Source organism: Myotis nattereri (genome assembly GCF_964212035.1).
Source record: "Myotis nattereri genome assembly, chromosome: X".
Classification (NCBI taxonomy): Eukaryota; Metazoa; Chordata; class Mammalia; order Chiroptera; family Vespertilionidae; genus Myotis; species Myotis nattereri.
Genome location: NC_138078.1, coordinates 16394072 through 16419035, shown reverse-complemented (window position 1 = coordinate 16419035; position 24964 = coordinate 16394072). Strand labels below are relative to the sequence as shown.

Sequence of the window (24964 nt, the reverse complement as noted above, 5' to 3'; positions counted from 1 at the left end):
CCAGCTAATGAATAACCAAGTCAAGTAAGACAGTGCTGCCTACCAGCCGAGAATTTAGGCTCAGCATGAGTGCCATCTATGCCTGTGAATTTGAGTATTTTATTATATTTGGTGCTAATTATTCTATAAAAAGAAGTAGGCACAGAAAAGGAAAAGTATTGATAAGAGGCATCCTAATAGCTCCAACCCCACTGCAAAATTCTTAACAACATTAAGCGGTTTGACTAAGTGTTTGACTGAAATAGAAGATGCAATTTAAAGAACATGTACCAAATGCTGGCAATAAACTACTAAAAACTGCATCTCAAAAGTGAAGTATAATTAGAGATCTTATTTCTTCTAGCTTCCTGGAATTGCAATCTCTATAACATCTGCCTATTGTTTGACTTTCACATTTGACTTTTAAATCTGTTTTAGAAAGGCATTAAGTAAAAATTAAGGAATGCAGGTACTTAATGATGACAGCCACAAAATCCTGGGTGTCACTCAAATGATTAAAAAAAAATGAGCAAACCCTAACCGGTTTGGCTCAGTGGATAGAGCCTCGGCCTGCAGACTGAAGGGTCCCAGGTTCGATTCCGGTCAAGGGCATGTACCTTGGTTGCAGGCACAACCCCAGTAGGGGGTGTGCAGGGCAGCTGATAGATGTTTCTCACTCATCAATGTTTCTAACTCTCTATTCCTCTCCCCTCCTTGCTGCAGAAAATCAATAAAATATATTTTAAAAAAATAATTTTAAAAAATGAGCAGGCCTACATGAAATGGATTCGGAGAATACTGAATATGACCACTATGAGTGAAAAGTAGGCCTCAATGTGTTCCCTTTAAGATTCCTTGACTCCTCTTGATTAAAATAATAAAACCTACAGTCTTCAAATGGACTTACTCCACAGGGTTTGGGGTGCAACAACAAATGTGACAGAGTTGCCTGTCCTCAAGGGGTTCACAGTCAAGTAAAGTAAAAGGACCTGAGGCTCCCACCATCATATAAACAGGGTGTCATATAAGAGGTAAGAGCATGGTACTGAGGAAATGTAAAAAAGAGAACTGTTCATTTTGCCTGGGAAATCAGGGAAGGCTTCACAGGAAGTTTCCAACACAGACCTAGCAAGAGGAGTAAAATTTTACTATCAGAGTACATGGTAAAAAGTGGCACAAGCATAGGAAAAGGCACGAGCCAAATTACAAAAGGATGAAAATGCAAGGTGTATTCAGAAACCGAAAGTCAGTGTAGCAGGTAAGGCATGAGAGTATAGAGCAGCCGTGGGCAAACTACGGCCCGCGGGACGGATCCAGCCCGTTTGAAATGAATAAAACCAAAAAAAAAAAAAGACCGTACCCTTTTATGTAATGATGTTTACTTTGAATTTATATTAGTTCACACAAACACTCCATCCATGCTTTTGTTCCGGCCCTCCGGTCCAGTTTAAGAACCCATTGTGGCCCTCGAGTCAAAAAGTTTGCCCACCCCTGGTATAGAGTAAGTGGGAGAATAGACTAGGAAGAAGCAGCACAACCCAGCTGTCACTTACTGGACAACATGAGATCACACTTAACCTTTCTGAGCTGCAGTGGACGGCTGTCTTGCTGTTGTTTAAGCTGCCCAGCATATGAACCTACTTGTGAAATTTCACCTATAAGTCTTTTCTAAAATATATTTTTATTCATTTCAGAGAGGAACGGAGAGGAAGAGCGAGGGAGAAACATCAATGATGAGAATCATGGATCGGCTGCCTCCTGCACAACCCCCACTGGGGACAGAGCCTGAAATTCAGGCATGTGCCCTGACCGGGAATTGAACCATGACCTCCTGGTTCACAGGTCAACACTCAACCACTGAGCCACACAGGTCAGGCTCCCCTAAAGTTTTGATGGGACACAGAGGCCATATCCTACTACTGAAAGGCAGATGCTCTTTCCCAGACACCCTTGCAGCTAGGGCATGGGCATATAAAATGGGCTTTCCCAATTAGGAACACCTGCTCAGACTTTAAATCAGAAGCTAGTGTCAAAAGGAAAGGAGATGGGCTAGGAAAAGATTCTATAAGTAGCAACAGCTGCAGGACGATTAAGTAAAAGTGCCAGCAATGTTAACTACAGCTATAACAAGCTATAACCTCAAGTACTTGGCCATGGTTGGCAACAACCTCCTTACTGGAACAGTTTTGTGACACGATTTTAATCACTATTCCTGGCTAACTAACCCCCAGGCTGACTCTCCAGTCCTCCTGGAGTTTCCGTGAACAACACAATATCCTTCTAATAAATTCCTTTTCTGTTTAAATTAGCTAGACTTCACAAATGGAAAATAATTGACAATGGCTTGTTGTGTTTATTTTTTGTTTTTATTTTATTTATTTTTCAATGGGCAATAAAATTGTAAAAAAAAAAAATAGCTAGAATTGGTTTCTATACTTACACCTAAGGACTCAGACTAACGCAGAGCCTCAGGGTCCTCATCTCTGAAATGGGGATAATCATGTTTGTTTCATAAAGTTGTTGCAGATTAAATGAAGATACTTGGCTTTGTACTCAGCAATATAAGAGAAGTTCATTGCATGTGTGTATAGATGCAGGGTAGACACACACACACTTAGCAGTAACATGGTCTAGGGCAGTGGTTCTCAACCTTCCCAATGCCGCGACCCTTTAATACAGTTCCTCATGTTGTGGTGACCCCCAATTTCATTGTTACAAATTGAACATAATGAAAGCATAGTGATTCATCACAAAACAATATGTGTTTTCCGATGGTCTTAGGCGACCCCTGTGAAAGGGTCGTTCGACCCCCAAAGGGGTCGTGACCCACGGGTTGAGAACCGCTGGTCTAGTGTCTAGAAAACAAAAATATAACAGAGCAGTGATCTCAGGGAAGCCTCAATATAGCACTGCATAAAATTAGGCGTTTAGCCCTAGCCAGTTTGGTTTAGTGGACAGAACATCAGCCTGAAAACTGAGCGGTCCCAAGTTCAATTCCGGTCGAGGGCACATGCCCAGGTTGTGGGCTCAATCCCCAGCAGGAGGCAGCCAATCAATGATTCTCATACTAATGCTTCTCTCTCTCTCTACCTCTCCCTTCCTCTCTGAAATAAATATATATTTTAAAAAGTTAGGCGTTTACAATCTCAACTCCATGAAAAAAAAAAGCATGACCAGCTTACCTACCACTGTTACCACTAGAGGCTGGCAGAATGCCTATGCCTAGTAGGTACATAATAAATATTTGCTGAATGAACAAATGAATGAACCACTCACTGTGCTTGCTTTATTTAATCATTAAATTCTCCTTGATCCTTTTTCATATATAAAGCTAGTTATAGACCTTTCAACTTTTCACTGCCATTGTCAAGGTACCCCGCCTAATAGTTGAGGGGAAAAGGCCTAGATTTCCATTTTTGGAATATGTCTCCAATGCTTCACGTAGTAAGTTGGCAAAAAAGAATAAGCGTGAAAAAAATCCAGTTACAAAAATTTAATACATGGTTCAAAATTACCTTCTGAAGTACCCCCATCCTCCCCAAAAGCAGACAAAATAATGGCCTGCAACCGTCTTTCCCGGTAACAATCTTTCAGTCTGCTCTAGAGGAAAAATTCCAGTCACAAGTCTCCAGCAACACTTAATCAACACCATGACTTAAGAGGGGTCTCAAGATTGCCAAAGAGTGATTTCTTGATGTTCACAGATGTTGTACAGTTTTTAGGGTGAAGAAACAGCTTAGTGGCAAATCACTGATGTAGGGCTGAAGAGACTGCATGTGTTCACATCCTACATCCCATTTGTAATCCAGGCTAGTCGACTGCCTAAAATAAATTGTCCTAAAAGACAAAAGGCTAGAAGAATAAATTGAAATCTCTGATTCGTATCTAGGTGAATGCAAAGGAAGCTGATTAGGAAGCAAGTTCTCATTAATAGTGATGCACTTGAGTGACAGATGTGCTTCAGCTAAGAAAGTGAAGCATCTGATTTTAAGTTAAAGTTCACTTAAGTCACACTTTAGTTGAACACTGTTCAAAAAATCAGAAATCAGACAAAGCCATTTGCATTTTCGTACTCAGTTTTTTGAAGTAAAAGATTACCACTGAAAATGGAGTGATACAGGACATCTGAAACGCTGAACTGCTACTTTTTTTAAAAGCTTCATCAGAGAAGACTAGATTGTGAACACTATTTCTATGCCATACTTGAACTTTCCATAGAATTTGGGAGAAAAATTGTTAATGCATAAAGTAGAAACCCAGTAGCTAGAAAGACAAAATGCATCTGTATGTTCTGGTGACAGCACTTAAAAGTTTTCTTTACAAGGTATGACAATTTCCTGGCAGTTTCTATAAAGGGGATGACATGCATCGTAGCCCTCAAGTGCATAGTTGGGGTGGCAGTAGTGAAATACTTTCCGTCAAAACTGTGCCCCGCCGGGGCCAGTCTTATAAAGGTGTGCCCAGAGCGTGGCACACGACTCACCAAAAGGAAAAAAAAAAAAAAAAAAAAAGAAAGGCAGGAGAGTGTGGAGACCCGCAGTGACCGAGGTGACGCAGTTTCCCAAACCAAATGCCCCGCAGGCGGGGGGCTGCCAGGAGCAAAGGGCCCAGCAGGCAAGCCCCGGCTTATACCAGAAAAGTCCCAGCCCGGGGCGACCAAGGTCCGCGCCCAAACAGACCCGCGGCACGACTGGGGCGCGCGCCTCCTTCAGGAAAAATTAAAAGAGATCCATCCTCTAGCCTCCACCACCCACAATCATGCCACGGTCCCCGCACTCCCAACCCGGGACCCCGCGTGGCCCCAGCTCACAGTCGTCGCCGTGCACGGGCGCCATGGTCCGGGAGTCTCTCGATTCCGCGCCAACCAGCCTGAAACTGGAACGAGGGCAGAGACAGGCGCCAGCCTGAAAGCCAATCAGCGGCTCCGGAGGCTGCGGACTTCCGCCCGGAAGGCCCCTGACGTGCCGCGCCGCGCCAGGCCCCGCCCCAGGTCTTCCCGCGAGCGCGCGTTTGGGGACCTGTGGTTGACCCCTAAGGGGGAAATCGCTCTGGCGGAGCCGGAGGGAAGGAGAGCAGGAAAAAGAAGCGGTCGGGCGCTGGAAAGGAGCCGCCTGCAGACTCGCTGCGCAGGCGCGCCCATACGGATGGGAAAAGATATGGGTGCGTTGGAGCAGGGGCTTTCTGGTTCTGAGAGGTGATTTTCCCGGAAAAGAAACGCGGGCGGGCAGTACGATGGGCGTGGTTGGACCGGTTTGCCGGGAGCCTGGGAAAGCGACTGCCTCTTGCTGTGGACTCAGTCTGGCCTGATACTTAGCTTCTCAGAGTGTGAACACAGTCGCTGTGACACACACACACACACACACACACACACACACATAACCACATAAAGGTATGTGCACCATCTTAGCCAAACGACCAAAAGTAGCATCACCAATAAGAGGTAATCAATCATATGCCTCCTAACGTGATGCACTTGGGAAAAGGAGCGTCAACTATATACAGTAGTCTTCTTGCAAAACAATGTTGAACCTGAATCTAATCATGAAGAAATAATCAGATCTATTCAAAGCATAGGGCAAAAGACATCTGGCCTGGACTCCTGCAGAATGTCAATGTTATGAAAGACAAAAAGGGCTTTAGATTCTTATGTGTGGTACAAAGCATGCAATGTATGTATCTCCTTTATTGTTTAACAAACAATAAGAACAGAGACATCTGCATGTATATCTTAACAAGAGAACACTAATTAAGCCAAGAACTTAGAATGAGAATTAACCATCTTTGAGTACCATTTTATGTAGAAGTAATTTTAGCCATCAAGGCCTTTTCTCAAACTCATTAGTGCATAATGTTCTTGGCACTGTCCCCCTAGAGAGCAATGTTAGATCCATGCCCTCAAGTAATTTAACATGAAGTATTGACCAATGGGCAAATCTTTTGTGATGACTGAGCCCTAGATCATAACATAAATATGCAGTGTTAGCATGAATAAAACCTGTCCCAAAGACAAATAGCTCTATACTAATGCTTCAGGACCTTCTAAACCAGCAGCGTGAAGTCACACTTGGAGATAGAAAACCAGAATCCACCTGTGAATTAGTAAAGGTATTGGAGCAAAGTTAAGAAAGAATTATGAGCCCTAGGCAGTTTGGCTTAATGGATAGAGCATCGGCTCAAAGACTGAAGGGTCCCGGGTTTGATTCTGGTCAAGGGCACATACCTTTGTTGCAGGCTCCATCCCCGGCCCTCTGATCAGGACAACAAATGGATGTGAGTCTCTCTCACATCGATGTTTATTTCTCTCTGTCTCTCTTCCTCCTTGCCACTTTATCTAAAAAAATATATCAGTGGAAAAATATCCTCAGGTGATGATTAACAACAAAAATAAAGCACCTCTATATTTAAAAGAAAAGTCTCGCATTAAAAAAAAAAGAATTATGTTAGAACACTAATCATATAGTCAGTCAATAGTGGATTTTAGCTGAGGATGGCAGCATGAACGTTTCTTAATTTACATATGTCCATAAAGTTTATAAAGTTTAGAGCAGTAGTTCTCAACTTTGGCTGCAAATTAGAATCATATGAGTAGTTTATCAAAGTTTAAGTGCCCACCTTTCCCCACCCCCAGCTATTAAATCATAAATTCTTAGGATGGGGTTCCAATGTGCAGCCAAAGTCAAGAACAAGGGATCTAGACGAGGAATTGCCTTACCTGTTAGAGTCATCTGCAGGATGGTTACCCTGGACATAAATATCAGGTTGAACAATATGTGGTCACTTATGCCTGGATACACCTTTTTCTGTGAGGAAGGAGGGCTCATCTCCCACCTGTTCTAAAGATTTCCACTCTTTAGTATCTTACAGCATTTAGTATTGTAGCTTCCTATGAATCAAATAATAGCTGGATTACCTAAAAGAGTCTTATGTAAGGCCAGCACTACTTCAAAAGATCATCCTCAAAACAAAAGGTGTTCAAAAGCATGGGTTGCTTCCAGATTTTGGCTATTTTGAATAATACTGCTATGGACAGCATGTTCTTTTTAAATATATATATATATATATATATATATATATATATATATATATATGATTGATTTCACAGAGGAAGGGTTGGAGAGAGAGAGAGATAGAAACATCAATGATGAGAGAGAATCATTGATCAGCTGCCTCCTGCACAACCCCCAGTTGGGTCACATGTGCCCTGACTAGGAATTGAAACCGTGACCTCCTGGTTCATAGGTCGATGCTCAACCATTGAGCCATGCTGGCTGGGCAGCATGTTCTTTTTAAAGGCAAATTTTTTTTACCATTGCATTGTCTTGGCACTTTTATCAAAAATCAATCTACCACATATATGTGGGTCTATTTCTGGATTTTTCTATTTTGTCCCATTTATATGTCTATGCTAATATGTTGACTACTGTAGCTTTACAGTGTCTTAAAATCAGAGAGTCTGAGTTTCCAACATGTTCTTTTATTTTTTCAGAATTATTTTGGCTAATCTAAGTCTTTCATATTTTCATATAATTTTTAGAATGAGGTAGTCAATTCCTACCAAAAAGTTTGCTGGGGTTTGGACTGGGTTTGTATTGAATCTATAGATTAATTTGAAGAAAATAGACATTTTTAACAATTTTGAGTTTCCCAACCCATAGACACAGTATATGTCTCCCTTTTTGTATGTTTTCTTTCCTTTTTCTTGGCAGTCTTTTAAGTTTTCAGTGGACACAACTTCCGCATGTTTCATTAAATTTATCCTTAAGTCGTTCGTGTTTTGATGCTGCTTTGAATTGGTATTGTTTTTTTTAAATTTTAATTTCCAATTGTTTGTTGCCACCTAAGATTTTAATGCCAGCCCCAAACAGATAACCAGCTTTCTCTTCACTCAACTAGGGCAGGTGACATGAATGTGGGAACATAATTTTCTTTCTTTGGCATTTCTGCTGAATTGTCCCTTATGCACAGACGAGTATGGAACATTACTAATGAGCCACCCAACATTTTGTTTTCCTTTGGAGCCCGGCATAGAGCTTGGGAGCAAAGCCATTTTTAAATTGGCACCTTGGTTTTAATTTCAAGACCCTGGCACAAAGTGTCTTAACTGCCTAGATTTATTTCACGACATTAAAGTCCATTTTCTTAAATCAGAAGTTTAGAAACATTATATGTTGTTCTTTTCCTCTGTGGATTTTCACAAGACATGTAAGTGTGTTTCTCTTACAATCACCAATTTATGCAGATGCTTTTATCCACAGTCAGGAATTGGGAGAAGTTCTTAGAAATCCTTTAACGTGTGGCCTCACCCACAAAATAACTTCTTGGAGATTCACAGTTGAAGATAATGACTCCCTTTTGCCTTGGTTGGTGAGAGAATGGGAGAGAGGAAATGAAGGAGAAAGAACAAGCTGGGTTCTCTGGTCAAGCGCAGAAATTTTGCATCACGAAAGGGCTCTGGAAAACAGCAAAAAACATGGGAAAGATGTAGTGAAAATTACAAAATGTATTATGTTCAGTTTTTCTCCAAGTCAGTTACACATCTGGCACAACGTCAGTTGTTCTGTTAGGGAGAAAAATGTCTACAAAACCCCAGCAATGCATTAAAATAATTGTTACGAGGTGAGGAGAAGAAAACAATTTCTGTTACTTGGCTTATCACTCTGACATCTTAGAGAAGTTGTGTTAATGGCCCGAAAGATGGATAAATGTGTGTCTTTGTGTGGAGCTTAGTTCTTTTCGCAAGTTTCTGCAAATTAAAACTCCTGTGTGCCTCAAAAGAAAGCTTATAAATTCCAAAGTTCCTTGCTCCCTACAGTTTCCCTGTGCATCTATTTTTATTTGACACTAGGTATTCTTCAGATCCAAACACCATCCTCAGACTTTTGATGACGAACTACCTGTAATTAACTGTAATTAAAATAACAAAATGCTAATTAAGCCATTCATTTCTACAGTAACTTAAAATACCTCTACCTGGGCCTGCTTCTGACATTTGTGGGAAAAGTCACCTCTTCATCCTCCAAAGAATCTAGTCGTCACCTTTAGTGAAACTGTGGGCCATGTGAGTTGGTTATGGCATCAATATTTTACCAATGCACCTTTGTTCAGATCACTTCATGTCATTGCTATCTCATTCAGTATATTATTAAAAACAAAAACTCTATAACTCAATCTAGCCTTGGTTATTTAACAATATAAAGGCTGTATTGAAATTTGAGAACTGCTGCTTTAAAGTTTACTATGCTGTCAAACTTAAATCTTATTCATTTTATGGAAAGGCCTAGAGTTGCTTAGCATCATGTCCATGTTTGTTGCACCTAGTGGAGCTTCTGAGTTTTGTACTGCTTCATGGGGAAAAAAAACCCCAAACCATATATATATATATGCCACAGCCAGAGCTGCTTCTCTGTGCCACACCACAGGATATGCCAACCCAGATATCCAGATTCTGTTCACATTTTCCTGCTAAAAGCCCATGCTCTACCACCCCTTGTACCTAGGGATATGAAACTTTTCAGTAAGTTTACCCCCAAGAGATTGGCCCTAAGGAAGAGGCCACATAGGCTCTGGAAGCAGGCTGAGGTCATTTGGAAAGAAAACTCCAAAATGTTCTAGAAGTAGGGGTGAGGAACTCTAGGAGTGCATATTGGGAGGGAGGGGGATCCCATGGCCACATGGACTCCTCAGAGGAAGAGGTACCTGCAAAAATGCTTGGATCTGAAAAGAAGCTTTGCGGGGTGAGGGCTATAAGGAACTGTGGGGAGAAGTCCAATACAAATATAGCATCTATTTTCTTGGGTTTCTCAGTCGCTTCTAGACACAATTTCCACGGGGTTTTCTCCCTATTGCCCTCTAAACTCGTCCCATGTTGAGGATTCTCTCCTAACAGTCCTGGTATGATTTGGAAAAACAAGTGTGTCAGTCCTCTTAAACATGGCAGCCAAGGCAATGATCCCTGCCCACTAGTGAGGTCTAGTAAGGTCAACGGAATGCTGCTGAGGAATTCGTGCAAAAGAAGGGTGGTTTTACCAGCTCTGGAGCTGAGGCCTAGTTGATCATCCACACCTCCTGGGCCTTGAGGATACTCATCCCCTGAATTCCTGTGATGGGGATGATACAGTTTGCTTCCCCAACGATGCTTTTTATCTCTGAGGGTCAGGAGCTTCAAGAACTCGTCACAGAGTTGGAGAATAGGGGCTGAAATCCACCCCTCCCTTTGTTCACCAAGTGGGGCTGCTTGGAGCCAGAGGAGCAAAGGTGCTATATAGGGTAGCTGAGATCTGCTGCTGGCCTGTTTCTAACTCTGTGGGCCTGCTTGACTAGACTCCATCCACTGACAACTCTCAGAGCTCCGAAGCGCCCCTTGTGGTAGACCACAGAGAATTGTTCAGAGAGGGAATCCCCTGAGACCATTTTCACTCATGAGATTCTCAAAAGTAGAGAAGATCCCTGAAAACCACCAATAAGTGTTCAGATAGTAGACACCTTCATAATCCAAAGGTAGGTGGCTACATTTGTTGACCTAAGTCTGTGCTAAGAATACAGTATGTTGCCCTAACTGGTTTGGCTTAGTGGATAGAGCGTCGGCCTGCGGACTCAAGGGTCCCAGGTTTGATTCCAGTCAAGGGCATGTACCTTGGCTACAGACACATCTCCAGTAGGGGGTGTGCAGGAGGCAGCTGATTGATGTTTCTAACTCTCTATCTCTTTCCCTTTCTCTCTGTAAAAAATCAATAAAATATATATATATTTTAAAAAAAAAAAAGAAAAGAAAAGAAAAGAATACAGTATGTAATTGTATTGGTAGCCCTGTCTTGGTTCTATTTACTTTATAGTCAGAATTAATCAAAACCTCTCCTCTCATCTTTCTCGTACTCATGACAAATAATCGCCTACTCTAAGCAGGAGTTAATTGAGCAAATAGATTGGCAATGATTCTTCTTTTGGATGTGAGACAGAAGCTTGGAAATATAATCAAATGCACTGTTATTCTTTTTTTCCCCCCAAATGCATTGTTATTCTAAGGGATGACAACAAGAGGCAATTTCAAAATAAGCCTCTTGTGAACCATTGGGCCTTGATGACACAAGAGTGATTTTTCCATTACTGAGAAGAGCAAACCAGTGCAAATAGAGGCGGATGATGTCTTCCTGACAGCTGAACCAAGCTTCAGCTTAGTTTTAGAGAAACCTCCCGTTCAAGGTTTCTGTGCTGTGTCAAGTTGGGGCATCATTTCAATGGATCCAGTAAATCAGTAATGGAAGCAATAATGTGTCCAGGACTTAGTGTGTGTGTTTTTTTTCTCTTTTAGTCTTCTATCTGGAACCTACCCCTATGGTGTGGCTTACCTCTGATAGCCCATCCCAGCCTCTTATCCATGGGGATAAGAATGAAGATGAGGAGAAAGCATAGGAATGAAGAAGGAAGAGGTACCTGCAAAAATGCTTGGAGATGAAAAGAAGCATTGCAGGGTGAGGCTATAAGGAACTGTGGGGAGAGGTCCAATACAAATATAGCATCTATTTTCTTGGGTTTCTTAGTCACTTCTTTTTTTTCAAAATATATTTTGACTTCAGACAGAAAGGGAGAGGGAGAGAGAGATAGAAACATCAATGAGAGAAAATCATTGATCAGCTGCCTCCTGCACGCCCCATACTGGGGATTGAGCCCACAACCCGGGCATGTGCCCTGATCAGGAATTGAATCATGACCTCCTGGTTCATAGGTTGACGCTCAACCACTGAGCCACCATGGCCAGGCCTCAATCACTTCTAAACACAAGTTCCACAGGGCTTTCTCCCTATTGCCCTCTAAACTCTTCCCATGTTGAGGATTCTCTCCTAACAGTCCTTGTATGGTTTGGAAAAACAAGTGTATCAGTTCAGTCAGGGAAGCAGAACCACTTTGAGCTGTGGAGGAAGGGATTCATTATAGGAGACCTGGCTGGTTGTGTGAGGGACTGGGGGAGTGGAGATCTAGAGGAGAGTTGGAGGATGGGAGAAACCACCCACCTGGCAGTCAGAAGTCCAGTATATCCAGCTCCCAAAGTGGAAGCACACAGGAAGCTACTCCTACTTCCGTGGGGCTGCACAAATGCCCCATGGTGGGCCTGGGGCTGTTGTTGGTCAACATTTTGGAAGAAGATCTGGACATAGAGTGAAGGAACAGGAGGACCAGCTGGGACCCTCCATTCATCACCACACTCAACTATGACAACCTTTGGAGGATTCCTCTTTTGGCCAACTCTTGACCAGAGTCCTAAGGAAAGGGGATCCTTGGAAATGGGGTTCCAGCTCACCAAGTTGGCACATGACACACTGCCACGCTAGAAAACTAGCAGTGAATTCACTGACAGAGCACTCCCAGCCACTGGGCCAGCATCCATACAGAGAGAGTGCAGGATGGATGCCAGATGGATGGGAAGGTTGAAAGGATCCTTCTGTTGATCAGAGAGCAAGTTTGACCATCCTGGTGATTAGAGTATGTGAGAAAGTGACGGAGAGTTTTCCTGTTAGCATGGGACAAAAAATCTTTACGTGGCTAAGGTGAATTTAGATGGACAGCAGTCTTCATTCTGAACTGAAGTATGAGACGTTAATATCAGCAGCCAAAGTTCCCATAGTACTTTGCTGCAGCCAGATTTTAAAAGAATCTTTTTTTCTCAGAAAGGACCAAAAACATGCATATTTACAGTGTTCTGCTCTAGCTGGTCTTGCTCAGTGGATAGAGCATCTGCCCAGGGAATGAAGGGTCCAGGTTCAATTTCAACTAAGGGCACATATCTCAGTTGCAGGCTCTATCTATCCCCTGACCTGGTTTAGACGTGTGCAGGAGGCAACCAATTGATGTGTCTCTCTCACTTTGATGTTTCTCTCTGTCTCTCCCCCTCCTTTCCACTCTCTCTAAAAATTAATGGGAAATTTGATTTTGTTAATCCTCGGTTGCGTTCTTTTACCACACAGTGTTATCTGAGAAGAAATTACCTCAGTACAAATTGTGAAGCTCCTACATGGTTAAAATGTACACATTTCTCATCAGTGGTGCTTAGAATAGCTCCTTAGAAGAGAAAAATGCTTATTTGAATCTAAGTACATGTGAGAGATTTCTTTTCTCTATCTTTATTCTCCCATTTAAATAAAGGGCTTAGTTGTATATTAATGCCTCAAGGTCTTGACCACTTTTTATCTTGAAAAAACAAAGAGAGAAAATGTTTGTCATTCCAGGAGCATAATCAGTTGAGGCAGCACACAATGACAGAGTTAATTCACCAATGGCATTTGCTGCCATAGCTCCATTGAGGCACAGAGGACATGAAACAATGGCCTTTTTCACAAGTGCAGCTTTCACCACAACCTGCCTGTCCCTGCACAACAGGGCATCCGAGCGCCAGCCCAGAGCGCGGCAATTGTCAGTGAACAACAGCCCAGAAGAGACAAGAGGAGGTTTGCGGTAAATAAAGCAAGAACCCCCAGCAACTTGGATCTCTGCTTATTCAATCACTGGGACGCGACTAGCCCTCTGAGCCTGAGTTTGAGCTTAACCTTTGGTCAAGTGCTCCAGTAAGCCCAGAGGAAGAAAAATTTCACCCATGACTCCAAAGAACTCCAAAGAAAGGACACTAGAAAAATAGGGAAAGCAGGACAGGAGCTGACATGGTGGGCCACCAGGAATGCACCATGGAAGAGGACAGCAGGGACAATTGCACTCCCAAGTTCTGGCACAAGGTACTGTACATGCTTGTTTGTTGATTTTTGCCTCTTTGAATATCCAAGTAGCTTCAAAAAGTAAAGTCTTATGTATCTGCAAGTATAATGGACCTGTACTAATGAATAGAGTCACATTCAGAATGGAAATATTACCCTCTCTGTTTTAAGGTGATACAAAAGAAAAAATATGGCTAATGTTTATCTATTTCCCTTACAAAGCATGCAAGCTCCCCATAGAGTTAGATGATAGGAACAAATTATCTTTCTTAAAAACAAAGCAAAACAAAAAACCCAAGTCAAATCAGGATAAGGAAATGTAGGTAGCTTAAGGGGAAGAATGATGTTGTGGGAGCCTGGGGGTGATGGAGAATGTTTTATTTATTTTTTTAATGTATTTTTTATTGATTTCAGAGAGGAAGGGAAAGGGAGGGAGAGATAAGAAACACTGCACACCCCACACTGGGGATCGAGCCCACCACCCGAGCATGTGCCCCGACTGGGAATTGAACCGTGATCTGGTTCATAGGCTGACACTCAACCACTGAGCCACGCCAGCTAGGCACAATGGAGAATGTTTTAGCAAAATATTCATTATCTATACAATTAGAAATTCTCTTAGTAGAAAGGTCACAAAATCCTGATTACGACACCCACTTCTGGATTCTTTGCAATGCAACTAGCACATAAGTGGGACGACCTTGTGTGAGCTTTTATTTATTTGGGGAGGGGGAGGTGCTTAGGGGAATGTGCATTTTAGTGGAGCCTTGTTTTTTTTTGTGTGTGTGTTTGTTTTAAATATTTATTGTTGCCGAAGCCGGTTTGGCTCAGTGGATGGAGCGTTGGCCTGCGGACTGAGAGGTCCCAGGTTCGATTCCGGTCGGGGGCATGTGCCTGGGTTGCGGGCACATCCCCAGTGGGAGATGTGCGGGAGGCAGCTGATCGATGTTTCTCTCTCTCATCGATGTTTCTGACTCTCTATCTCTCTCCCTTCCTCTCTGTAAAAAATCAATAAAATATGTAAAAAAAATATATATATTTATTGTTGAGAGTATTACAGGTGTCCCCATATTTTCCCCTCCACTCGATTCCCACAACCTCAGGCCTTCACCAAGTGATGTGAAGAAGAGGTTAGGACCAAGGAAAACTTCCTAGCAATGATGTAATTTCTCTGCTTCATGGTAAAGCTGGTTTCATGTCACTTCCTTGAAAGTGCTTTCTCAGGCCTCAGGACACAGGCCCTGCTCTTTTCTGTCCCAGCACCCCTTCAGAACCCTTGGAGTGGTTGTGGATGGCTAGTTAAAGCACCATATGCCCCAGAAAGTAGTATAGGTCCGAATCCACAAGCACTTGATCTATGATTGGTAGAGCATTTACACACTCAATCTCTTTCCCATTTGCCTCCATATTATCTCAGATTTAGAGACATTTGTGTTTTGAAGGCTCATGAGTTTTACCAGCTCATTTTATTGAATTAAGGGGGGAATCAGGAGGCATTTTACCCATTCATCGTTCATCGTTCTAAAAACAGATTTGAAGTGGTATCAAAACAACTAAATTCAGCTTCTGACTGGTGCGGATGTGTACAATTGAAATTATCTTTCTAGGTCCAGTCATGTAAAATTAAATCTGTGCAAATATCACTCTATACTCTTATACCTTTGGTTAATTAAAAAATAGCCAATGGAGTCTAATTTCATGAATCTCCCAATACCATCTTTTGTCACTTAAAATAACAGCTGACATTTTTAGTCCTTAGTAGGTGGCATGCCCTGTACTAAATACATTACATGCCTTATTTCATGTGATTATACTCAACAAAAGTGCTCAAGCTTCTAATAACTAGCCTATTTTTGCTAACTGGTGCCTCAGTTTTCCCTAGTTAAATGGAATGGATTCATTCAACTTCCTTGGGCAATCAAGATGAATTACATTATTAAATGTAACAATAATAAAGAAGTGATTGCATTAACTTTTATAAGCTGAACTTTCTGATTGCCAGCCCTTATGTGCATCATACATTGGTACTCCCAAGCTGACACATGACCATTTCGGACTATTGCTAATGGTCCTGTTTACCAGCTGATAGTTATAAGCATTGTCATTAAATATTATATCTGAATGCTGAGGATAATTATGAATTTAATAATATTTTTTATCTCTCGAGGAATACAAATTCCCTTTAAATGAGAGAGTTGGTTGTCCACTTTCCACATATTTAACTTTGGTTCTTGATTGACACTTATTTGGAAATAAGAGAATGCCTGAACATATCTTAATTCATCTTGCCCCAATTCCTGTGAGGAAGATATTATGTTACTCTCATTTTCAAGTAAGAAAAATGAAGTTCACAGAGGTTCATTAAGTAAACTGTCCAAGGTAGTAAGGGTAGGGCTGGAATTCAGTTTCTTGGATTCCAATTTTACTTTTTCTTTCAACTTACACTGTCAAGTAAGGTAGCCTCTAGCCATTTATGGGTATTTAAATTTAAGTTCATTAAATAAAATTTAACATTTAGTTCCTCAGTTACACTAGATACATCTCAAATGCTCAGTAACCACTTGGCTACCTTATTTTGGACAGCTAGATAATGCACATATAGACTATTCCATCATGACAGAAATTTCTATTGGTTAACGTTGCTTTAAGCTGTAATGTCTCTTTTAGATATGTTAACACGTTCTCAAAATATATTGCAGTTCTGTTACAAGTAATATGGATTTAAAATTTTACAGTAAAATCTCATTTATTTGAAGTCTCCTCATTTGCATAGCACCAAGTTAACTTTCATCTGCAAATTAATAATATAGATAAGAGTCAAGGAGACACTAAACGCACTTCAGAGACCAAAGCTTTTTAAGCACCATCAAATAATTTCAGAAGCACTCACTTAGATGCAAGCAATTGATATGATAATTACACATCATTTTTATTTATTCATTAAAACAGGGATCCCCTAAGGTGCCCTGGTAGGAAATAATGTGGTTAGCCTAGTTCTTTCTGGCAACCCTTCTGCTATTTTTAATTATATATAAAATTACTTTATACTACTGATTTACCTTCTTCTGTTCCTTTGGATCATAAATTTGTAGCATAAAATACTTTCATGCTGAAATTTTTACTAGCTCAAGATCTAACTCCAAAGCTCTTGCTTCTTCCACTATCTCCCAGGATTCCCTGAAAGGAGCGCTTCTGTGGGCCCCCCAGAGAGCAAGACACATTGTAGGGGTTTGATAGTTAACTACAGATTGAATGGCAGAGATGGTTCTTTCAAGATGCCACTTATTGGAGTGGACTCCAATTTTCTATAGCGAATTCATAGATCAAAATGAAAACATTTCTTCTTTCCTCTACCAGTCTTTGCTGAAAAATCTTCATGGTGAGATAAGGACTTCCATTCCCACTCAACACCCCTACATTCTGTCCCTATGAATTTGCCTATTCTGCACATTTCCTATAGTAGAATCATACAATATGTGGTCTTTTACTAGTATGTCTAGCTTCTTTCACTTAGCATATGTTTTCAAAGTTCATTACTGTTGTGGCATGTATCAGTACTTCATTCCTTTTAATGGCCAAATAATATTCCACTGTATGGATATACCACAATTTGTTTCTCCATTCATCAGTCAATGGATATTTGGGTTGTTTTCACTTCTTAGTTATTGTGAATAATGTTGATATGACATTCGTCTACAAGGTTTTTTGTGGACATATATGTTCAAGTCTCTTGGGTATATACCTTTGAGTGGAGTTGCTAGGTCAAAGATTAACTCTATTTTTAATTTTTTGAGAAAGTGGCAAACTGTTTTCCAAAGAGGTCACACCAACCCTGGCCAGTTTGACTCAATGAATAGAGCATCGACCTGTGGCTTGATGGGTCCCAAGTTCAATTCTGGTCAAGAGCATGTACCTCGGTTGCAGGTTCAGTCCTCAGTAGGGGTTGTGCAGGAGGCAGCCAATCGATGATATTCCTCTCTCATTGATGTTTCTATCTCTCTATCCTGCTCCCTTTCTCTACAGCAATGTGTGGAGGTTCCATTTTCTCTATATCCTCAACAACACTTGTTGTTTTACATTCTTAAAAATTATAGCTATTCTAGTGGGTGTGAAGTTGTATCTCATTGTGGGTTTCTTTTTAAATCGTCCTCCAAGGAATGAGGATATTTTTTCCATTGATTTTTAGAGAGAATGGAAGGGCGGAAGAGAGAGAGAGAGAGACAGAGGGGGGGGGTGAGAGAGACACATTGATTGGTTGCCTCCCTCACAAGCCCTGATTGGGGGCAGGGATCAAATCTTGACCCAGAATCAAACCTGAGGCCCTCCAGTGCACAGGCTGGTGCTCTAACCACTGAGCTGTGCCAGCTAGGGCTCATTGTGGTTTTGATTTGCATTTCCCTAATGGCTAATGATGTTGAGCATTTTTTCCTGTGTTTATTGGCCATTTGTATGTGTTCTTTGGAGAAATATCAATTCAAATCCTTTGTCCATTTTATTTATTTATTTTTGTTACCCCTCACCTGAGGATATTTTTCCACTGATTTTTTTAGAGAGAGTGGAAGGGAGGGGGAGAGACAGAGAGAGGAAACATCAATGTGAGAGAGACACATTGATTGGTTGCCTTCAGCATGCACCCCAACCAAGGTTCGTGCCCTTGACCAGAATCGAACCCCGGACCCTTCAGCCCACGGGCCAACATTTTATCCACTGAGCCAAACTGGCTAGGACCATTTAATATTTTTAAGTTAAATTTATTGGGGTGACATTGGTTTTTAAGGTTATATAGGTTTCAAGTGTACATTTCCATGATACATGATCTGTATATTGTATTGTGTGCCCACCACCCAAAGTCAAATCATCTTCTGTCCCCATATATTTGGCCCCCTTTACCCTTTATACTTCCCCAACCCCCTTCCCTCTGGTAACCATCATACTGTTGTCTGTGTCTATGAGTTTCCGTTTTATATCTGAAACACCACCGCCCAGCCCAACAGTGGAGAGCTGCACTGCAGAACCCCATGCTCTGTCAGGAGTCTGCTGGCTTAGTCACTGTTCGCTCTACTCCACTTGCCCTGCTGAACTGCCCTCCAGCAGCTCTCTGTTCCTCCTGGTCAAAGAAAGTGCCTGCTACCACTGGCTTCCTCCCCTTTCCAGTCTGAGTGCACCATGAGCTACAAGCTCTGGGCTGCAGGGCTGAGTCTGAGGGCCATCTGAGCTTTCCTCCCCTCTAATCTCCCCTTATATTCCCGGTTGCCCACCTTTAGATGTTTCAATACACAGGTCTTGCAGGCGTGCCTCTGTATGAGCAGGGAATTCTTTGTTGAATTATAGTTGGTTAACTTGTTGAAATTTCAGGGGGAGAGGCCAAAGGGATCTTTCACTTGGCCATTCCTCTGATGGCAGTCCTATGTCCATTTTAAATTATGTCATTTGTCTCAAAGACCTATCTCTGCCCTAAAGTAGGGTTTCTCAACCTTGGTATTTTGACATTTGGGGCCAGATCATTCTTTTCTGTGAGGGATTTTCGTGTGTATTGTAGGATGTTTAGCAGCATCCCTGGTCTCTATCTAGATCAGCCGTGGGCAAACTATGGCCCACGGGCCGGATCCGGCCCGTTTGAAATGAATAAAACTAAAAAAAAGAGACCATACCCTTTTATGTAATGATGTTTACTTTGAATTTATATTAGTTCACACAAACACTCCATCCATGCTTTTGTTCCGGCCCTCCGGTCCAGTTTAAGAACCCACTGTGGCCCTCGAGTCAAAAAGTTTGCCCACCCCTGCTAGATGCTAGTCACATGCCCCTCCCCGACTTGTGAAAAAACTGTGTCTAGACACTAAAAATTCACCCTTGGGAGAGGGGCATAAAATCTCCCCTAGTCAAGAGCTGGTGCTCTAAATAATCCTCCTATGCAGCTAAGAAATACATGGAAACGTAACCCAGTTTTAAGTGGAATGTTGAGGGCAGAAGTTTATCTGAGTGGGTTGAGGATGAGACAAGAAACTGGACCCTGGGAGTGTGAACTAATCTCCCCAATATTTATTTTATGAGAGATTAATATCAAGATTATAAATGAGACTTAGGGAACATTATGAGATAAACAGTAATCCTATATAATAAAAGGCTAATATGCAAATCAACTGATAAACAGTAATCCTATATAATAAAAGGCTAATATGCAAATCGACTGAACGGTGGAATGACCGGTCATTATGACACGCACTGACCACCAGGAGGCAGGTGCTCAACATAGGAGCTGTCCCCTGGTGTTCAGTGTGCTCCCACAGGGGGAGCACTACTCAGTCAGAAGTTGGGCTCATGGCTGGCGAGCACAGCAGCAGTGGCAGGAGCCTCTCCTGCCTCCGCAGAAGCGCTAAGGATGTCTGACTGCTGGCTTAGGCCTGTGGGACTATGCTGTCAGTCGGACATTCCCTGAGGATGCCTGGACTATGGAGAGGGCACAGGCCGGGCTGAGGGATGCCCCCCAAGTGCACTAATTTCGTGCACTGGGCCTCTAGTTTAATATAAAAACACAAAAGGAGTTGTAAGACTATATATGAAAGTATCAAAAGTATGGCATAGTATATCTAAAACAATAAGGTTTCTGAGAAGGGGAATTTACTATGAGCTGGTCTCTGGGGCAGAGTGTCATCCGTTGACCCTCCTAGGCATGAAGTACAAATGAATGTTAAGTGCTCTTGCCTTTCCTGGTAGGTAGCTCTCTTGGCTTCACTTCTCAGGTTAGTCTTATCTCTAGGTGTGGATGTGTATATATCTGTGTCAGAGATAGATTGTTGGGTTGCAAGGAATAGGACCCACTAAGTTAACTTTTTCATTAGGGAGGAATGCAAAGGCTGACTATTAGAATCTACGGAAAGCTGAAAAGTAGGCTTCAGGAAGAACAGAACTCAAAGCAGCTTGAAAAGCCCTTGGAAAGAGCCATTTCTGGACATATGTACTCCAATGCTCTGCTCACAGCTCAGCTCCCGACCCACTCGGCCTCCATCTCTTAGTTCTAATTCCTGACGGAGGGAATCTGAGGATCTGAGAAACCACTGAAGAGGCCCTGGTGTGGCTCTCTTAATCAGGTGTCCCAACCCAATTCCCTGGCTGTTGGGCGAGGCAGTTTTCATAGAAGGGTTGGAATGGGGGAAGGGAGAAATAAAGAAATAGGAACACATCATAGATCCTTAAGCCATTCCACCACCTTTTTATCCTCTCACCCTTTTTACCTCACTGACCCCCAAAACACACACCACGTCTCACAGAAATGGCCTTACTCGCCCTAACCAGTTTGGCTCAGTGGATAGAGCATCGGCCTGCAGACTGAAGGGTCCCAGGTTCGATTCCGGTCAAGGGCATGTACCTTGGTTGCAGGCACATCCCCAGTAGGGGGTGTGCAGGAGGCGGCTGATCAATGTTTCTCTCTCATGGATGTTTCTAACTATCTATCCCCTCTCCCTTCCTCTCTGTAAAAAATCAATAAAAAATATATATATAAAAAAAATCTTTAGGAAAAAAAAAAGAAAGAAAGAAATGGCCTTACTATTGTTTTCCAGCGAATACACAGCTACCATCATTTATTTCACTCTTCTTCAGTGCCTATGGCACTGTGGTCTTGACCTCAAGTATCCTGACATTAGAAAGGGGATGGGGTGGGTAAATTACTCATAATGTTTTTTATTTAATAATGACATGGCAGGCAAGTATCATCTAAACTGCAACGGGCTATATTAATAAGAGAAATGTTTGGGGAGTAGTGTCTGACTGCCCTTCATTCCAGTCCTCCCCCATTAGTGTAACAGTTGGGAATAAAGATGACTGAGATGTTGGAAGATGATACATCCTTCCCACAAGTTAATAAAGTGATGCCACCCTTCACCATCTATTAATTAAGAAAGTAATCCGTGCATGTGTTGAGTTTGCTATTTGAAACTCAAAGGCAATGAAATCAGAACACTATGCAGATTTTTTTTCTCATAAAGAAATGAATAACAAAATAGGGCCACAGAGCTAGAGTAATCACATTTTGAATGATTTCTCCTGAGCATGCCTTTAATAACCTGTATGTGTTAGGTAAGAACAAAAAAAGGCAAAGTTAATTATTTAGGAAAAGCCTCATCAAGGAGTTTTGGTTACATTAGCTCAGGGTTTCTCGGCCTTGGTACTACTGATATTTGGGGTCAGATAGTTCTTCGTTGTGGGTAGCAATCCTGTGCATATAATAGGACTAGAGGCCTGGTGCATGAAATTCGTGCACAGGAGGGTGTGTCCCTCAGCCTGACCTGCACCCTCTCCAATCTGGGAGCCCTCAGGGGATGTCCTACTGATGGCTTAGGCTTGATCCCCATGATTCTCTGCTCTCTGCAGGGCCTGCCTGCTCCACACCACAGTGACTGCCAAGCAGGCCGTGCTGGGTGCTGCCTGTGGGCCACACTTGCCTGCTCTCCGGTCGCCACAGCGACAGCCAAGCGGGCCATGCTGGGAGCTGCCTGCTGGCTGCGCTTCCTTGCTCCCGGGTTGCTGCAGTGATGGCCAAGTGGGCTGTCCTAGGAGCTGCCAGTGGCTGCGCTTGCCTGCTCCTGGGTCCCTGCCACAACGGCCAAGCAGGCCATGCTGGGAGCTGCCTCCTATCTGCTGTTAGTCTCCATGGAGGTGATGATGTTAATTTGCATACTCATTCCTGATTGGCTGGTGAGTGTAGTGGAAGGATGGTCAATTTACATGTTTCTCTTTTATTATATAGGATGTTTAGCAGCATCCCTGGACTCTAACCAGGAGATTCCAATAGTACCCCCATCCAAGTTGTGGCAACCAAAAATGTCTCCAGATATTATTAAGTGACCCCTTTGGGGCAAAATCACCCTAGATTGAGAACTATTGAATCAACCACATACATTCCTTCTTACTCCTCATCCCCTGGGTCCCTCCAGGGTTTGCAGTTTTAAACCCTGAGAACCAAACATTTCATACCAGGGCCATCTACATTTTCCAGGGAATTATTTGAAAAGAAATTGACTAGATCAAAGTTACTTGTCCCCAGAACAAGAAGGGCTCTTTGCATTTCTGTATTGAAAAGTGGCTGACAAAAAGAACAAACGAAGAAGGTCTAAACAAAGGTATTTATTTAGGGCACTAGCTAAACGCTTTACTTACATTTAATTCCTATGAAATCCTCAGGGGCATTATTAGCCTTATTTTGTTGGTGAGGAAACTGAGGCTTAAAGAGTCTAAGTCATTTGCTCAAGAAGACACAGTCGTAATTTGTTAGTGGAGCTAGAAAGAAGTCTGAAGGTAAAGATCGGGCATTTATGCATATTGCCTCAGTATATGCACTTAAAGTGATAGATATTTAATAAACCAAGGTGACCGATTTTTATGTTTTCTAAAAAGACAACTTTTAACCCTGGCCAGTGTGGCTCAGTTGGTTGAGCATTGTACTGTGCACCCAGAGGTCACTGGTTCCATTCCCAGTCAGGGCACATGCCTTGGTTGCTGGTTCCATCTCCAGTAGAGGGCATGCAAGAGACAGCTGAACCATGGTTCACTCATCAATGTTTCTCTCTCTCCCTCTCCCATCCTCCCACTCTAAAATCAATAAAAACATATTTTAAAAAATATAACTTTTATTATGGAGAAATACAACCATATGCAAAATTAGGCAAAACAGTGTCTTCCTATTTGTGCTGTTTATGTACTCCTTACCTAGCTTCAATGATGATCAACTCATGACCAATATTTTCCACAGTTGAGGGTGGAAAATCTAAGCACAAAAGAAGGAAATACATGAAATGTTGACAGTGTTAGTGATCACTAGTTATAAGGACTTTAGGGCTTTGTTCTTTTTTTACAATTATGTATTCCCCTAACCTTTTAAAATAATACAGCAAAAATAAATTTTTTGTTAATCTTCACCCAAGGATATTATTTCCCATTGACTTTTAGAGAGTGGAAGGGAAGGAGGGGGAGGTAGAGGGAGAGAGAGAGAGAAAGAGAGAGAAAGAGAAATATCGATGTGAGAGAGATGTGGTTACCTCCTGCATGCACCCCAACTGGGACTGAGGATCAAACCTGCAATGCAGGTATGTGCCCTTGACCGGGAATTGAACCCGTTGCCCTTTGGTAAGCAGGCTGATGCTCTAACCACTACACACACTGGCCAGGGGTAAAGCAAAGATAATCTATATATCTATATACATAAAAGCCTAAGTGACCATTACGACCGAACGACTGGATCGACCGGTCAACCAGTCACTATGACACGCACTGACCACCAGGGGCACTCAACACAGGAGCTGCCCCCTGGTGGTCAGTGCGCTCCCACAGGGGGAGTGCCACTCAACCAGAAGCTGGGCTCACTGGCTGGCGAGTGCAGCTGCAGTGACAGGAGTCTCTCCCAACTCTGTGCAGTGCTAATGAATGGCAGCAGCAGGCAAGTGGTGGCAGCAGGCGCAGTGGGCCAAGATAAGCACAAGCGGTGCAGCGCCCGGCCTCAGCTCGGGCTCCTCCTTGGCCGCCTGCCACTCGGCGCACTGCTACATCACTCAGGGGATGTCCCACTGCTGGTTTAGGCCCGATCCCTGCCGGCCAGGTCCAACTGCCGGGTCAGGCTTGATCCCTGCAGGCGGGCCTAACCCGGCAGTGGGACATCCCCTGAGGGGTCCTGGATTGTGAAAGGGCACATGCCAGGCTGAGGGACCCCCCTCATCCCCCCACCCCCACACATGAATCCATGCACCGGGCCTCTATATAATAAAAGGCCAATGGCCGTAAGGACCAAAATGACCAAACAAAAGGTCACCAGGAAGTGCATGGAGCACCTCTTGGTCCCTCCCCTGTGGTCCACAGGCTCCTATCACAGCAAGGCTGGTGGCCAGCAGGTGAGCAGGGTGGTGAGCAGGTGGGCATGGTGAGGCAGGCGTAACAACCTCGCCACCACTGCCATGGCTGCCCATCAGGCCCAGAGAGAGGCCCAGAGAGAGGCCGAGAGAGAGAGGCAGGACCTGATCTGAAGCCGCCGAGGAGGCTGTGGATCAGGCCCGGAGATAGGCCTGGAGAGAGAGACAGCTGTCAGCGAGGCTGTTCTGGATTTCCCAGAGGAGCCAATGGCTGCCTAGGAGGCGGAGCTTTTGATGCTGACTGGCATAGAAACCAACCAATCAGAACCAAATCTGGGTGAACTGTGAGGAGCCAATGGCTGCATAGTAGGTGGAGCTTTTGACACTGACTGGCATAGAAACTGACCAATCAGAACCAAATCTGGGTGAACTGTGAAGGCAGAA

The 24964-nt window shown here is 42.9% G+C and overlaps 2 protein-coding genes across 2 annotated transcripts in view; one reads left to right on the top strand and one right to left on the bottom strand.

Moving 5' to 3' along the window:
* The window catches only part of POLA1 (DNA polymerase alpha 1, catalytic subunit), a 321815-nt gene extending 316954 nt beyond the window's left edge, over nucleotides 1-4861 (bottom strand). Inside the window, exon 1 of the mRNA XM_081115420.1 lies at nucleotides 4790-4861. Within this exon, the coding sequence (XP_080971546.1) occupies nucleotides 4790-4814 (25 nt within the window). The 5' untranslated portion in view covers nucleotides 4815-4861. The remainder of the gene's footprint in view (nucleotides 1-4789) is intronic.
* Nucleotides 4862-13350: 8489 nt separating this feature from the next.
* The window catches only part of PCYT1B (phosphate cytidylyltransferase 1B, choline), a 106891-nt gene continuing 95277 nt past the window's right edge, over nucleotides 13351-24964 (top strand). The window contains exon 1 of the mRNA XM_081115158.1: nucleotides 13351-13700. Within this exon, the coding sequence (XP_080971284.1) occupies nucleotides 13629-13700 (72 nt within the window). The 5' untranslated portion in view covers nucleotides 13351-13628. The remainder of the gene's footprint in view (nucleotides 13701-24964) is intronic.